Below are 18,139 nucleotides of genomic sequence, written 5' to 3'. Positions count from 1 at the left end.
TGGATCCAGCACAGATATAGTATGACAAATATATAGTGTACAAAAGAGAATTTAGAAATTAAAACTAAGATGTTTACTCTTTATGAAATATTCTGCACATAATAATATAACTTTATTTCTCCACTTTTATCGGCTGTTTTTTACCTGAAGTTTCTGACATTATGTTGAACCTCACAATCCAGTATGTTTGAGACAGTGCCACATCAAAACAAGGAGAAAGTTCCACTAGGTTGCTAAGAAGGAAAAATGCAAAGTCACTTTGGATTATGTACTAGAACACAGACTCTTATTTCAGCCTGAAGCCAACTACAAACACAACAAATAGCAGGTGACATGGGCTTGACTACCTAACTAAATCTTTCAAGTTGCTGGAAAGTACACACATGATTAAGAGTTCAAGTTTCTTCCTGACCCATCAAGCTCAAAACTACTCAAGTAGGGCAGGGCAGAGCCCCTTTACCTTGATAAAACCCTGTTAAGTTGAATACTGCTCTGAACAGACACAGCTATCTATCAACCTTTTTCCTATTGCAAGATCAGAGTCCATTTTCTGGAAAAAGCAGTAAGACAACGGAGGAAGACGTATAAGTATAAACTGTTTGGGCTTCAGCTACCAACAAATAAACCACAGATTGTTCTTTTTCGTTAAAGAGTACTTTCAGAATATAACCTTTGTTTGGTGACCACAAAAACTGGTCCTGAGACAGAGAAAATTCAGCTCCTTAAATCAAGGCAGTCAAGCGAACAACAGCCAGTTGTTCTTGTATGTATACTTAACGTGTATTTAAAATGCTTATCAAATAATCTCCCTATTTAGAGCAATACAATACAGTCTGATTTCACTTTTCCTTACATGTTTTAAGGAGAATAATGCCATAGATTTAAACATGACATACAGTTGCTGGGTGTTTTTTTCCTTTTTCTATTTTAAAATCAATTTTAGAAAGACCCTAAGTTGGAAGAGTAAAAGAGGCTCAGGAGAGAATGATTATAAATTTCAAAGGTCTGTCTTTATACACACAAAGAACAGCAAGTAGCACCAGGTGGTGTAGATCATCTGTTTTTTGTAAACAGACTGAAGTCTCACAAAGGGAATACCTAGAGGAATTATCTTAGTTTTTCATCTGCAAAGACAGCAGCATTTATCAACCAGCAAGTCATATGGGTACATTATATTTTTCAAATATGTTGTGTCCACTGACTATCAAATGGTTGTGCATTCTAAAAATGATCACTAAACATCATTGTCCAAGACCCCAGGACAGTTCTTAAAAGCTACAAGATGAAAAACCCTATTATTTGTACTCTCTAAGAGGAACTGAGGGAGCCACACTGGCTCTCAACACAAGAGTTCAGGTGACAGAAGTCTGAGCACTTTGATAGAGCTTTCCAGAAATAAGCAGAAATACAAGTAATTTACAGCTATTTTCCTTTCTACAGATATATCATCTGAACATAAAGCTGTAATTTTGGCAATAAATATAAGTCATCATTTAGCAAACAGTTGAGAATAAATCTGGCTAATTTATCAAAACAATTGCCAAAACATCGATAGCACTGCTAATGTAAGTTGTTATTAGATGCCTTGGCCCAGGGAAGGCTTGGCTTAAATATGCCATCAGGGAAAATATTGGATATGAAGTTGAGTCCAATTTATTTACAAGATGATGGCTATGGGTGCTTTACTCAGTCAATCCAGGCTTTTATTCAAGTGGAGAGTCCCAGCATTAACTTGCTGTAATTTGAAATTACAGCTCGTGTTGCAAGCCTATAAATTTACCACAAATGCATCAACTTCAATATGACTATTCTCAGTGGTATCTGTAAAACTGAATTTTGAAATCAGGAGATTTACACTTAGAAAATCAGAAAATCTTGGTGTAATTCCTTGTTCCTTCTGGGACTTCCCACAGGTCCAACCACTTCTCTACCAGAAAAGATTTACTGCTCCTATTGCCACAGGAAAGCCTCTCAGTGCAGATGTGGCTTCTTGTTAAATATAAATAAACAAACTACGGATGTCACATGTAGCGACATTACAGGTTTACACAAGCTCAGGAAGCAAAATGCAATGTTAAACAAGAGTACTCCAACAGAGGTGAATTTCTTGAAAGCCCCAAGAAGACTACATTTCCCACATGGGCCAGCCCTTGACACTGCTATGGGGTATGGAAAACTAGGGCTAACGTATGAGCTCTTTTGAGCTCCCCATGCCCGCTGCAGCACCCATCTCAGCTGCAGCTCTGTAACTGCAACCACACACACACAAACAAAAAAAAAAAACCAACCCAACAAAAAGCTTCAAACCCTTAATACCCCTCTGTTAAGATCCCAGCCACATCACATTGCTATACCAAGAACAGTTTCTATCATAAAACTAGAGTTTATGCATTTTGAATGCTACCAAGGTGCACAAGTGGCCATGGTGTTCACAGAGATCCACTAACCACAGCCTCACACTGCTCGGAGCTCACTGCAGGATTTAGGCCTGCATCCTTGTTATTAGCATTTAAAGCCATAAAAAGACTTGCCACCCACTAAAAGCAACATTTGTATGTGATGCTCTTTTACACTGCAAGACATCCTCAGCACCTAAGACAACAGGCAATTACAAGTTGATTTAATATCAACTTTCATCAATAAAGTCAAACTTGGTCTGGAAGAACATTCACACTTTATGCCACCAGGGACAGAAGACAGACCAGTGGATCCTCACCCACCACCATGAGAAACAGAACTCCAGAGCACTCAGGTAACCATGTTTCTATATTTAGAATAAATTCCTAATATTTAGCATATTTTAAATTGGAAACTCACTGCTGTTCCTCATTAAATAAATGTGCACTCAAGCTGGTAATTTTTTTGCATATAATATTAATCCTGCTTTGAAAAGATTTCCACCTCTGACAGTAAAAAATCCATTCTGGCCATTCAACATGCCTGAACTAAGTATAAAGAAATAAAGATTGGTTAAGTTCAAGTACTTCTTATTATATTATACATAAAAGTAGTAACCCTCTAAAGCAAAACAATGTCTCTGAAATGTATGAACTCTGTGAACCTCTGAGACTATTTAAAATGAATTTGACTTTTCCATAAATCTGCTATTTGCATGAAATTTAGTACTGATGGAAGTTACCCACCTTTTTCAGATAATGTAACTCATGCAATTATTTTATTCAAGAAGGCTCCTCAAACTCAAATATATTATTTTATCGGTACTATATTGAAATGTGCCATAATGCACACACTTTTTAGCAAAAAGGATACATCTTTAAATTTATTTAAATGAATGGGTTCACTGATACTGGAAGGACTACCCTAAAGCTTAACATGCAGCCTGGCTGTGCATGCAATATTGGATACTCGGGTAGGGACTTTCTAACCCTTGGCTGCGCACAGTGTTGGGGGTTTTTCACTCAATGTTAATATATCGGAGGAAAACTGAGCTCTCTACATGTACATAACAGAGAATGGAAAGTGAAAAGCGGGTCCCCATGTCCTGCAAACCCCGTTCAGCCTGCCGGAGTTCAAAACAGAAGGCGATGAGTACTGACAATGTGCAAAATAACCCTGGTCTCGGAATGCAGCTGGAGTTTGCACATTTCGGGTTGTTTGCGGGCGAGGGAGGGATGCGCCGCGGGGCATCATCGCGGCGGCGCGGGCAGGTGCGTGGCTCCGATCCGGCCGGCGGCGGGGGTCTCGATGCGGACGCGCACAGCCCCAACCCTCCCGATGCGTTAACGCCATTGCCCCAGAGCAACGGCGGTCTGATGAAGAAAACTTCGATTTTGCGGCGGTGACAGCCAAGTTCAGCTGCTCCCGCGGTACCCACCACACACAGAAGCTGCCCCAGGCTCGCCCGTTTCTACAGGGAGCCGGTACCGAAACACACCGGTACTGAGAGACACGGGTGCCCCGGCCGGCATCCCTCCCGACATCCTCTGAAGAGGCACCCATAGGGCCAAGGGACACGTCTGCCGACCGGCGCTCTCAAAAACCTCCGGGAAACCAATCCAGGGGGCACAGCTGGGCCGCTCCCGCCCCTCCGCCGACCGGGTGGCGATGCGGAGCACGGCCCCGCACCGTCGCCGGTAGCCCCGGCCCGCTCTGCGGCACCACCGGTCCCCACCGCCGGCAGCCCCATATCGTCGCCGCTGGTGCCTGCGATATGGCAGTAACCCTCACCCGTAGGTGTTACCCCCGGGTAAACTCGGAGGGAAGCGGAGCGCGAACTCCTGCGGGACTCGCTACAGACAGGGGCCGGGGCCGACCGACACCCAGCCTCGAGGCGGGGCCGGACAAGGCTCGGTCTCCTGCGGGCGGCCCCACCGCTACCCACGCATCCCCCGAGACGGCTCCACGGGGATCCCTCTTCCCCCGGCCGATCCGCCCCGAGGGCGCCCGTCCTGTCCCCTCCAGACTTTTACCCAGCTCCACACAACTTCTCCGGGACGGCGAATGTCGCCTCCCGCCCCGGCCACCCCTCGGCGCCTCCCGCTGCGGGTCCCACCTGGTCGGGCTGCGGCGGCGGCGGGTTCCCCCTGCCGCCCGGGTGCGCCTGCTGATCCTTCATAGCTGTCATCGCAGGGGGCTCGACTGGACTCGACTCGACTCGGCTCGGCTTGCCGCCTCTCGCTGCCGCTGCGGCCCCGTTCACCCCTCCCTCGGCGCCAGCCGCATGACACCAGCCTCCCCTGGAAGTGGCGCGGCGGAGGAGGAGGAGGATGAGAAAAAGAAGGACGGGCAGGGGGCGCGGAGCCGCTGTTGCAGCGCCGCAACCGCAGTGCCCCGGCGCGCCGGTGCTCAGGGAGCGCCCGGCCCCGCGGTGCCCGCCGCCGAGCCCCGCACCAGGGGACGGCACCGCATCACCGCCGGGCACCGGCCGCAGAGCGCCCCGCGGCGGGCACTCTCTGCCCGCCCGCCCCGCGCCACTCCGCTCCCCTCCCCTCCCCTTCGCTTCCCTCCGCCCCGCCCGCCGCCGCCAGCAGGTGTCACAGCGGTTCCCGCCGGCCCGGGAGAGACCATCCGCACCCCCGCCGCGGGGGCGCCGCTGCTGGCTGCTGCGGGGCCGCGCTGCCCGGTACCACCCCGCATGAGCAGGCCCCGGCCCGGCGGGGACTTCTCCCGGTCCCCGGCTGCTGCTGCCCCGCCGCCGGCAGAGAAGAGCCTCGAGGGGGCAAAGGGAAAAAAGGGGGGAAAGGAAGCGCAGCTGCGGGGTTTCTGTTAGAGTTCTGTCCTCCCGCTCCCCAGCCCCGCCGCTCCCCAGCCCCGCCACTGCGTTTCGGCAGCGAGCAGCCAAAGGTGCAGCCCCCGAGCTCTGCGGGCATGGCCGCTAGTCTGGGGAGCTCAGCATGGGGCATCCTAACCCCTGTTTTCACGAAAGCTCTTCCCTTAGGAGGCCCACGGCTATAAAAGGGGTCTCAAGTACTTATTTTATCCTGTTTTGTGATGAACTCAGCATAGGAGATTTTTAGGAAGCTGTGCAAAAGAACTTCAGGGAAGACCTTACTGTGTGTCCCAAAGCATCAGATGTTTTGAAGGGCTTTTTTATAAGGACCAATAAAGAAGACTCTGAAATTTGTTTCTAACTAGCAAGAAGGAAACAGTTGAAAATGTGAAGGTAGATGCTAACTGGAGGAACCATGAACATGAGTTTTTGTAAGCAAGAAGAACGCAAGCAAGTGAAACACTTAGTCTTGGGCTGAGCTGTTTGTTAATTCAGATGGGTTTCAGGATCCCACTCACAGTAGGACTGCATAACGCAGGATTGTCACCTGGGGGTGACAGTGTACTGGGACAGGAACACCTGCCTGACAGGAGCAGCCCTAGCCTGGGTGTCAAGATATGTCAAGGTAGAAGGAAAGCTGTCTGCAGACAGCGAGATAAGTGTTTGAACTTTTTCTTTTTTGCATCCAGCCTCACAAGAAAGTTCAGTTCTGACTGGAGAGTGAGCATAATTAATAGCAGTGACAAAGATCTACGATTTCAGCCTATGGTGATTAGAAAGGAACAAGATGATAAGGTACTAAGGAATTACAGACCAGTCAGCCACAGAACAGTGTTGGGTATTTCTGTCATTCTATATCACCCATCACTCTCCTGACTCCTCCAATCAACAGATGCAATTTCTCATGAAGTCCTGGAATTATAATCAAAGTAATCAAATGAACTTTGCAAGCACCTAGATGAAAACTAGATGACGACTAATGGCCACCATTAATTTGTCAAGAGCTGATCAAGTCAAACAAGTCTAATTTATTTCTTTAATAGGGTAACAGGCCTTTGGGCAGGAGAACACTGAATGTCATTTATCTTGATTTGGAAGGGCTTCCAGCACCGTCTTCCAGGACAGTTTCATGAGGCAGAAAGAAACATAATCTGAAATAGAACTAAAACAAGCATCTACAAAACTGTCTCTGCTATCATTTCCAGGGGCTCACAGCCAAAGCAAGGCTGCAGTGCAGGGGTTCTTCGGTGGTCCGGGTGGGCTTTGACTGTGATTCCACAAGCACCATGGTAGCTTAGGACACTACACTCATCAGATCCACCAACAGCATGAAGCTGCAGAGGATGCCAGGTATTAGACGACATGGATGTAGAACAGGTGAGGTCATATTTTCAAATGAGAAATGGGACATTAAAGAGGATCTCAAATCTGCACCTAAGGCAGTGTCCTGCTGCAGTGAACCTGCCAAGTAGTATGCTGCAAGAGACAAGCAGGACTACAGCTGTCACAGTGCATGGAGAAGTCCTGCTCTTGTCAGTGCTGGCAGGCCATGTGCTAAAAAGAAATCAGCCAAGGCCAGGGAATGCACAGTAACATAGATGTGTGATGAAAAAAAAACAAAGGATCGGCAAGAACATACTCTGAAAATCACTGGGATCAGAGAGTCTTAAGGAGAGGGCAGATATGGAAACAGTGTTCAAATGCTTAAAAGGTGCTGCAAAAGAATGAAAATAGCCTCTGTGGGCATGGTGGATGGGATGAACAGCAATAAATGTCTGTCTGGAGTGATATGAGTACAGTTGGTGCTGCCCAGGATAGAATTGTCTAATTGACTCAACCTCTTTTAGATGCTGACTTTATGATTCCTTTCCAGCATGATACTAAGGACCACCTGCAGCCCCCTGCATGAGACCTACCTGCAAGAGCCTGTGGTGAGGGCTTGCACTGTATGCCCTGGGTGTCTGCACAGTTGCTTTCTCTCAGCTCAGAATCAGCCATTCCTGCACTTCTCATCACACCATCTCTACCCTTACCTCTCCATTTCATATCCCTATTTTCTCTTTTGTAATTCATTATTTCTCTACCTTCTGTACCCTCACTGCTGTCTGCCTTGTCCCTTTAACTTCTTGCCTTCTGCTGCTGTTTCTTTTCATATAATAATTGTGCTACGCAAAAAAAAAAAAAAAAAAAAAAAGAAGGCCAACCAAGATGGCATCTTCTGTACGCCAATACCTATTGCTTTGCTTCATTTCTGCAGAGCAGCCTTCAGTGCCAATTCTTCTTTTGTCTTGGCTGCATTCTGTAGGACTAGGGGTCTTATTTTTCCTGAGCAATGCCTAACATGGGGAGACTTCGGCTTTGCCTGTGGCCTGTAGGTGCTACAGTAATACCAATAAAAAGTCTTAGAAATAGACACGTCCTAATTCATGCTGTTTACAGCACAGCAGGTATATTGCAACTCAACTAATTACTGAGCCCCCGTCAGAGCTGAAGAATTCTAATGATTTAGGGTTTGAATGGGCACGTTTCAATAGAGATTACTTTCAGCTTGTTTTTTATGAGATCCATTGTGAAGGAGTTCTGCTATTAATCAAGAAGGAAAAAGACATTAGCAGTCAGTTTAGCTGAAGCTGGATTATTCATTCACAATATATTCACTGTGAGGTTTTATCACTGTCATGGACTGAGATATGGACTGTCCGTTTCATAAAGGTCATGCATGCTTGTGGTTCGGTATTCATAAATCAATCAGAATTATTGGAAACATATTTTGGGGTAGGAGTTTGGGGATTGGCTCTATACACACTGAGTTTTATCTAAAGCTTCTTAAAATCAATACCAAAACTCTTATAAATGGCACCTGATGATACCTTTTATCATAACTTTTGAATGCTGGTTAATTGGTTCATAGTATTGATGCTTTGGGGATATTAAATTAATTTACCACTTTACACTACTGCCCACACCAAGTTTTATTTGGGTCTTTTTTAGTAAATTACTGTTCAAAGGTCATTTGACTGGATAGTTTAAAAGAACAGTTGTTTTACAGCTGTTAAGTGGACACTTTGAAACTGAAGCCGGGTATCAAAACAGATGCCATATGGCTAAAAGCAATTAAGATGTACTGTATTTATGGTAGTTTCTTGTACCATTTTCACCAAGACACCTCATAGTATCAGCAGGAAAAGCACTTAAGGCTTGGGCAAAAAAGCTGCAGAAAAAAATGAAATTATGCTCTTCAGTTCTTTGCAGAGTCATTACACTAATTCACTTGTGTTTCAACTGAAATGTTATGTTACTGACTCCTTGTAATTTCCTCCATCTTCCCTATCAAATACAAGATCTGGGTGCATGAGTCAAGATTCTTTTATCTTCCACATAAAATTAATATGAACTCCATCACAGTATTATTTCATTGTTATAGCCTGTATCACATGATGACTTAATTACATATATGTTTTGTTGATATAGCAGACCAATACAACACCCTGATTTTGGACAGGCAGCAAGTAAGCCAGGAAAATGTTAAGGGAGTAAAAGGGCCAGATGTATGTGCAAAAAGAATATAGAGGAGGATGCCACAAGTGAGGGGAATTCTCCCTTTTCTTTTCGAAGAAGCCCTAGTTGTTTGCTACTCTCCCAGACAGCTACCACTTCAGGCTAGAACAGTTACTGAGAGCACCCCTCAGTACCAAACACTGTATGTGTGCCATGTGTTAATCATTCCAGTGCCCTTGGGAGGTGGCTGGGAGGTGCAGTGTCTGAGCTGAAGTAAAGACATAAATCCTGGGTTTAAATAAAGTCCTGGTTGTCGAATGATTTAATGTGTTGCGTCACGCAGATGCTGCCGCTGTACAGATCACCATGAAGAGGCACAGTTATTACTAGAACAATGGAGATCTTGTCCCTTCCTTCGAGAGCAAGTTTTATGTTTGGTAAGTCCACTGCTGCTCCAGCAGTGGAGTTTCAAAGAACAAAAACCGGAACAGGTAGCTTTGTTTTCTGTGTATTTTATATGGCCCTTATCACTGTGTAATTAACAACTGTACAGCCCAGTGAAGATGTAAATACTACTTGATTGCTAATTAGCATTCCCATAAAAATAAGAAGCGTGGTTCATCTTTTACGTCCAGCTCACCCATTCACTTTGCTTCTGCCATTTAGTCAATTGACTGAGATCAAAAGATTCTCAATCAGCTCTAGCTTAGAAATTGAGGTTTGTATCTCTCTTGCTAGCAACCTTATTGCTCAGACTCTTATAACCTCCAATCATATTACCCACAGTCTCTGTGCAGCCCAACACTGATGAGCTCATGAAAGCTACAAGATCGCGGCTTGAGAGCTTGTCCATGGCTTTTAAAATCAAATTTTATGAATGTACTTTGATTATGGATTTCTGCTGCCTTTTAAAGCTCTGGCAACTGGGCTAGAAAAGTCCTTGAAATTATAAAGTCAATAACTTTATAATTCAAATTATTTGAATTTAAAGATCAAACTAACATGACCAAAACACAAGAAAAATTAAAATGATTGCCCTTCAGTGGTGTTTTAAGTGTCTTGCAAAACCTAAAGTTTTTGGACTTGCAAAAACTAAAAGTATTTGTCCAGAGGACAAATAACTGTAAGTCACATAAACCTGAAAAGCAGACAGAATGTGGTTTTGTACAGAATACTCTTTAAATTATGGTTTTAAATGACAGAATATTTGAACTTTGCTTCTTAAGAAATTCTTTGAGGGAGGGAAAATTCCAGGCAACTTCTGTTTTCAGAAATACATTATATTCTAATACCTGCTTCAGTGAAAGGCTATTTTCTTTGTGAATAAATTGTACTTATGTTTTTCTCTCCTTGTCTTGTTTTCTTGTTTTCAAAAAGCAACCAGTGCAAACACTGAGTTAATACAAATAAATGCAAATGTATTCCAGCAGGAAAGTTTCATGACTTATTAAAATATATGTGCAAATATTTCAGCAGAAGAAAATATACAGAAAAGAACTTAATTTCCAAAAATACCTCTCATTAGCAACTAAAATGCACAGCCAGCATTCCAGAGTGTTTGAAGGAATAGTTCATAACAGAAGAACACAGGAGCTGTGATTACTGATCTATGGCATCCCCTCCTGATTACCCAACAATGTATGGAGTCACAGATAATAACAGTTTCCAAGAGAAATAGAGATACACTAACGTGTTTGTCCAACATTACAACATGGAACTAGGATTCAGGGGTCACTGTAAATGTCCTGAGGTGTCCAAACTACATGCATTCACCTGGCAGAGGGTCCTGCAGGAACTTCCTCCCCCACCTCTTTGTGAGCAGTAGCTAAGAGCCAGGTATGATGTCTTTATGCCTATAGGGAGGAATTTCACACATTCAGAGGAAAGCCTTTCATTTGCTGCAGTTCTGCCCAGCTTAATTATATTTATAAAATAATTCTTCTTACCAGTGTTGCATAGAGCAAATTTGCAAAACATAAGTATGAAGTGAAACCCGAGGTAATATGTATATTCTGACAATACCTTACCATGTACAAAGTTCAAAGGGAAAGGTATGTCCTACTTCAGAAGTTCTCTACAAAGTCACTCTGTACAAATTTATTTGTGGATTTTAAATCCTAATGGTAGCTCACAGCAAAAGACCCTGATTCGTATTTATCAAGCAGTTCACTAACATAAAATAGCACTACTTGTGCTCATCACTAAAACTACCTTCTACTCAAGAAATGAATTTATAAAAGTTATATGTTAGGTAGGGAAGAGGCAAAACTAGATCTTAAGATTTTGAAATATCTATTTCCCCTTTCCTAACCATTGCATCATATCTCTAAGCTGGAAAAAGTTACTCTAGGAACCCCTCACCATGAAGACCTGTTATAGCTGAGTTTACATACAATAACTTTTGGCTTACTTTTTAATTCTTAAGAAGACACACCTGAAATTGAGAGGGAAAATAGTACAGTTTGTATTGAGAATTGACCTGCATAGCAGATAAAATTTAAGGTTCAGATCTTTAAAGTTCTGTTGATGCATATTGGTAGTAAAAGATATGATTAAAGAAATATAAATATATTTTAATCAATATTGACAAATCTGCCAACATTTTACAGATTAAATCAGGTTAAATTGGGTCAACAGCTGACTCTCCCAGGAACTCAGAAATCTTGTACTGACACAGGTATAAATCGGAAGTATGTCTAGAAAAAGCAAAAAGTTTACTAGTGCAACCTTATGGTTAAAAAGCCACAAGTGGCCAAGCAGATATTTTTTCTCCTTGGTGGTTGCTACACAACTGTTTTTCAAAGAACTTTGTACAGCTGGCATGTACAATAACATTAAATGCTTGTTGAGGACCTCCTATCAATGGTAAATAATTGATAAATAACTCAGACTAATATTCAAACCCATTTTATGACCTAGCCCACAGTTTACCAAAATGAAATTGCTATATTCAGGAATCTAAGATGTACTTGCTGCTCTTGGAAGATTTGTCAGATTCACAGACATTTAACCATCAGGGATGTAACTAGGAAGTAGCTGGAATCTTAAAAGGACCCTTAAAAAATTAGGCTCTTCCTTATGACTAAAAATTACCCACATTGAATGCTTAATTTAATTGAGCTATTTTGAAAATGTTGCTCTTATAGATTATATAAATCAATAGGGATGGATTTGGAAGACCAAATTTCATTTGCTAATTTGGGGGATGGGGAGGAGGAAATGTAGAATGAAAAAAAAAGAATGAGTGGAGTTAAAAATCAGAATAGAGTCATAATAAAATGCCATAATCTACAGTAAAATTAAATTTGGGGGAAAAAAACCTAACTGAAATGTTTTAATAGCACTGAAATATTTTCTTATTACTGGAGCAAAAGGATATGTTTTCCCTATTATATTATTTAATTTAGTGTCATTATTTCTATTACAGAGAAATAACACTATGCTAATTTTACTACATTGAGAAATTCACAATTCATTTAAGCCAGAAAGTTAAAGAAAACATTTCAATACCAGTCCAAACTATTCTATGCCCCTTACTAAAATTTTGTTAAAACCTGTATAATCCCCCACCCTTTTGATCAGCCTCCATTCTTGCAGGATGATTGCCCTGTGAAATACTTTCCATCCAGCTCTAATTCATTCTATGACTAAACCAACAAGCCATATGATGCTCACACCAATTAAAACACAATTTTCTATTGGGAAAGTTGTTTTTCTTTGAAACGGAGTTATGACTATGTGCATTTACTTTGTGCTTAAAATTATAAAAATCATCTAATACTGCACACTTTGGTTTAAAAAATGGTAAACTCCATTGGCTACCATAATTCTAAAATGCCTTAGAACACTGAGGAGAAAAAAGAGAGCAGCAGTTCTGTTTTCTGTTCAAAGCCTGTTTTCTGTTCCATACCCTTAATTCTGATTAGCAATCACTGGCTAGAGTATGCCTTAGAATCCCCAAAGACTTATTCATACATCAAAGGGAAGGAGAAAAGATCTTGTATAAAATTATAGCACTGAGCTTTTTTTCCATGATATTATTACAGTATGGAATGGAACTGTCACAGAACTATATGATAAAAGCCTATTCATCCATAGCAGACGTCACATAATGAAAGGTATCAAACATTTGTATAAAAGCCACATATATTATCTAAGATTTGTATAATAACTTTTCTTTCCCAAAGGATCTGAAAATGTTGTACAGATAGACAAATTATCCCATGCAGAAAGCTATTCAACCATCAAGGAATAACAACTACAGCCCAAGGTAAAGCAGAACAATACAAATACACACACACACACACACACAGAATTTAGAAATGAAGGAAATATTCTCCAGTCAAGACTATGAGGAAGATGTTAAGTATACAGTATGTAAATATACAGGATTTAGGAAAAACCTTGATTTTATAATCCTGATTCTTGAATAGAATGAAGTAGGATGTCTCTTGAATGCTGTCCATCACAACATTAACTGAAATAAATAAATGCTTATGACTATTAAGTATAGTATTAAGAATGATAGGTTATGCTGATTTGGGCTGTGTTAATTTTCTTCATAATAGTCCTGTATGGGGCTATGCTTTGGATTTGTGCTGCAGCATCGATAACACAGGGATGGTTTTGTTACTTTGGAGCAGGGATTACAGAGAGTCAAGGCTTTTTCTGCTCCTTACACCACCCCACAAGCACAAGGCTGGGTGTGCACAAGGAGCTGGGAGGGGACACAGTCAGGACAGCTGGCCCTGACTGACCCAAGGGATATCCCATACCGTATGGCGTCATGTTCAGCATATAAAGCTGGGGGGAGAAAGAAGTGAGGGGACATAGGAAGTAATGGTGTTTGTCTTCCCAAGTAACCATGTGATGGAGCCCTGTTCTCCTGAAGATGACTAAACACCTGCCTGCGCATAGGAAGTGGCAAATGAGTCCCTTGATTTGTTTGCTTGCATGTGCAGGTTCTGCTTTACATGTTAAACTGCCTTTATCTCAACCCATGAGTTTTCTGTCATCGCAGTATTAAATTCTTACTTATTAAAAAAACTCAAACAAAACAACAAACAACAAAACCTCAAACTTCATTCTGTTGATGCATTTTATTCCCAAAACAGGGGTGTCTAGAATAGCTAGAAAGGAATAATTAAATGAATACAGAACTGTACTCAGCAACAGTCTTATGTAATTTCTACAGGCACAAGTTTATATGATCAAGTGTTCACAACACTGCCATTTGGATTGCCTATGGCTGAACTCTCAGTTCTAGCTCTGGTGGTGACCAGACATTTTATTTGGATAATACTCTGTAATTTTATCAGAGCATTTTTAGTTTGGCAGTCATTGTAGCATTTCTGCTCAATAAAGAAGGTGGCAGAGACACTTGAGGGTACTTGAAAAAGTCAGAGGGTGTGATTTGAGGCAGCTCTTTCCATTTCAATATAATTATCAAGAATTTCTAATTAGAAGCAAAATAAGTAAGAAAAATGCAGACAGTGAGAAAGTTAATACAGTTGGAGACTTAGGAGGTTGCATTAAGAAGTGTTACAGAAAATTTGGGACTATTTTTAACCTTGAAAATTGGACACAAACCTCAGACTTCCCAACTGTGCTGAAAGGGTCCTCCCAGGAGACTTTCAGAGGACCACATATTGGCACACCGGTACTTTGATTCTAAATAACTACCTAAAACCTGTCCTCAGCATCATTACTCATCTGGTAGCCACATTCAGAAACCCTCTTGAGAATTTTGACAAGCTATTGAGCAGGAGAGACAGATAAAGAATTGCTGATGCTTCTAACCCTGGAGAATCCAGTAGGTTTGAGAAAAAAAAAATGGCTATTAAGGAGAAGATCTATCCTTCACATCACTCCCCCTTAAGATAGGCTGATACAGTGAAAAAAAATCACACAGATGAGCAAAAAAGTGGATATTATGAAAGTCTGAAACTCTCACACCAGCTATTTGGTTGGGAAATCGAAATGGAATTATAGGAAAGGAAATAACGGAGCCCCCAATTAAGTATCTATGGTAGTGATATGTAAATGCCATGAAAATGAAAAACAGCTGCAAAAAGCTGAAGCACACAGTCAACAATATAAGCATCACTACAGCATTAACAGAATATGTTGCAGAATTGGGAGTTTGCTGTAAATGGGTAATAAATTGTTCAAGAAGAGCAGGAAGAGAGAAAAAAGGCAGCCTTGCCTCTGTATCAATAACACGTATCCTGGTTCTGAATCTTGCAATTCAACAAGTCAAAAGGAATTACTGTTGTCTTGAATGACTCTGCTTAAAGATAAAAGGGACCATGAATAAGGGTGCTATACTGTAGGGAGTCATTCGTTCCCTATTTAACCTTGAAGATCAAGCACAAGCCTTAGTCTTCACAAATCTCCTGAGATTCACATCTTTGTATCGAAGGGAGTAATATTCAAAAATATTCTAGGGAAGGATCAGGCAGCAAGGAGGATTTTTATTCTACAAATGTCCAATGGAAAAGCAATACATGCTGGCAAAGGCATGTCACCTTTCTGAATACACTGGGGACAGTATTTTCTTTTTCCAAAAGAAAGGAGAAACCACCAGGGAAATAGAAGGAAGATAAAAAAGATGGTTAAGAATCTAAAGTTAGAACATTATTTCAATGAGATAATTATGAAAAAAGAAGAAAAAGGTTGAAGAGTGTTCAAAGATATCTCTGAGAAATTAAAAAAGATGGGGTAATTCTGGTGGATTGGAGAACTGCAAAACCTGCTTGCCTTTAACTGAGAAAAGGAGAATAAAATATACACAAACAGCTTAGACTTTAGGTCTCTAAAAAATATAAATACAGAACTTGATTTTATAGAAAATAAAGTGATAAAAACAACAGCCAGCATTAATTTATCCATACCAGGTAATATCCAACCAATCTAGTTTTGCTCTTTAACAGACAAGCTGTGGATAATCAGGAAACAGTGGTGTAAGACTTCAAGAGTAACACTACCTAATTTTCTCAGAAGAAAATGAGGTTTAGATGAATGCAGCGTTGCACAGCAGGTTGACAAACTATCACTGAAACATCAGGTTTTAATATTTAATTGCCAAAAGTATTTTCAATTATGAACTTTCACAGACGTTTGACCAAGTCCATTATTATTCATCATTATTTCACTTATTAGAGTATACTTACAGGCATTTATAAACACAAAACTCAAACTTGGGACTGTTCAGAAAGGCGGATTACAAACTATATCAAGAACAGGATCAGAATTGAAAGCAGGCTGGAGAAGTGATCCAGGATGAGCAACATAGAATCATAGACTAGTTAGGGTTGGAAAGGACCTTAAGATCATCAAGCTTCAACCCCCCTGCCATGGGCAGGGACACCTTGCTCTAAACCATATCACCCAAGGCCTCGTCCAACCTGGCCTTGAACTCTGCCAGGGATGGAGCATTCACAACCTCCCTGGGCAATCTATTTCAGTGCCTCACCACCCTAACATGAAATTCAATTTAAAAGTGTGTAAAGTGCAACCCATGCAGAGGTGAAATCAGATGGACAAAAGCAACAAGCTGACAAACTGCAGTCCAAAAGTAATGGAGAATCATTTTCCCATGCTACATGTTGCAGTGAGCCACGAGCTAAACACAACTCAGCAGTCTGATGCTGTTCTCCGAAGTGCACACAACAGTCCTAGGACAGATAAAAAGCAGGGCAAACAAAATTATTTGATCTGTTTAATAATCTTGACGGTCTATGGTTAATTTTGGTCACTACACTACAAAAACCAAAATGGGGAGCAACAAGCTAAGTAGTAAAGGAAATACGAGATCTGAGGAGCAGTTAAAGAAATGGGATTTATTTAATCTAGAGAAAACATGATTAGATTTTATTTGCCTAGACTTGGTAAATCTTCCACTATGTGAAAAAGTGTTATAAGGCAGGGGGTACTTTTTTTTAAAAAGCCTGTTTTAGGGAAAGACAAGGATTTTCAGTATAGGAACTACAGAAATGGCTCAGAAGCATGTTTCTAATCCTATAGAATTTCCCTTATTACTGACTGTATCTTAATTGACCAGGTACTGTCAGAAGTGGTTTACAGGCACGTCGGCAATGGACAAGAGGAATCTGAGGAGTTCCTTCAAACCCTCAGTTTCCATGACTCCTGGCATTCCCTTCCCTCCTGCAATCCTCCTTGCATGGTAGCTGAATACTCTCCTGAATTATATATATATATACATATATATATATTTTATACATCCTTAGACTGCTGTATAAATAAATCAAATGACACTTTACCACATACCTGAAATTAAGCACATGCTTAAGTGCTTTGCTCAACAGCAATATACTTTAAGCACATACTTTAAAACTCTGCAAACTGTGGCTTTATAGCTTTCCAAAGTCATTACAACATTGACGTAAGTCTAAATTATTGCTACACAAGAACGTAATTGCCTGCTATAAGAAAGAGGCCTAGAAAAAGGAAGAAGAATGCAAAAGATGACTGCTGATCTTCATTTTGTATGTTCACATTATTTTCAGAGGAAACTGATGAAAATGGTAGTCTCTGTGTAGTCCTCTTGTTAGACAGGTATTTTCTGAAATCAGTTGCCATGCAAATTTTAGGTTTAATAACACTGACCTAACACATAGGTGAATGGGATCAAAGCAGCTTTACACAATGTTGTGTAAATCAGGGCACACAATAAACTCAAACATAACTTTAAGGCAAAAGGGCAGGGGGGTGCTTTCTGAACGTTTGAGGTTTTTCGACCTAAAAAAACACAAAATAGTCTTAATGCTACCAAACATGACTGGTCTGTCTCATAATGACTTTTTTTTGGGAAAAGTATGCTATGACAAACCTATCTATATGCTTTTCTTTTCTTTGTTTTCTGGCTCCCTCTTTCACTCCTACTAAACACTTATTTTGACCCTTAGGTTCAAACACTGACAGCTACTTTGGTTTAGTCAATATTTACCTGCCTGATCAAAAGACATGCAGCAGAAATCAGTATCTGTATTTTCTTGTATGGTATCAAGCAAAAGAAACTGCAGGATTGCAGTTTACTATATTACCTATCAGGGTGCACAATCTTTTGGTTTTTTTTTTTTTAATTGCATATTTTATGGCATGCTTGAACTGTACTTCATTACTTGCTGCAGAATGAAATCTTTACAAGGTATTCCGTATCGCATCTTTCAACTTGACTTTATTTAAAGGATGAGATGTCTTAGTATCTTCCTAATCTTGAAGCACAGTCTACCATGTAAAGAAAACCATATATAAACACAAAGATTTAGACACTATTTCTCAGAAAATCTGTCACCATTAGACATTCATGGAAAAAAAAAAATATAGGAAATAGGAGGACAAGAAATTTTTTATCTAAAAAAACAGACCATCAGAAAATTATTAATAATT

General features: G+C 40.9%; 1 protein-coding gene across 2 annotated transcripts in view; it reads right to left on the bottom strand.

Annotated features, from left to right (window-relative positions):
- DPP10 (dipeptidyl peptidase like 10) overlaps positions 1 to 18,139 on the bottom strand; it is a 555,091-nt gene that overhangs the window by 298,176 nt on the left and 238,776 nt on the right. Inside the window, exon 1 of one of the 2 annotated variants that reach the window (XM_061349585.1) lies at positions 4,514 to 4,969. The exons of the other annotated variant lie outside the window; for it this stretch is intronic. Coding sequence (XP_061205569.1) covers positions 4,514 to 4,585 — 72 coding nt within the window. The 5' untranslated portion in view covers positions 4,586 to 4,969. Of the gene's footprint in view, positions 1 to 4,513; positions 4,970 to 18,139 lie in introns of those variants that run through there. 2 annotated transcript variants of the gene reach the window in all.

This window comes from Neopsephotus bourkii, unplaced genomic scaffold (genome assembly GCF_033783945.1).
Source record: "Neopsephotus bourkii isolate Nb327-2 ecotype Australia unplaced genomic scaffold, CSIRO-AGI_Nbou_v1 NB_450, whole genome shotgun sequence".
NCBI lineage: Eukaryota > Metazoa > Chordata > Aves > Psittaciformes > Psittacidae > Neopsephotus > Neopsephotus bourkii.
The sequence above is the reverse complement of the archived record's forward strand: the minus strand, read 5'-3'. Positions and strand labels throughout refer to the sequence as shown.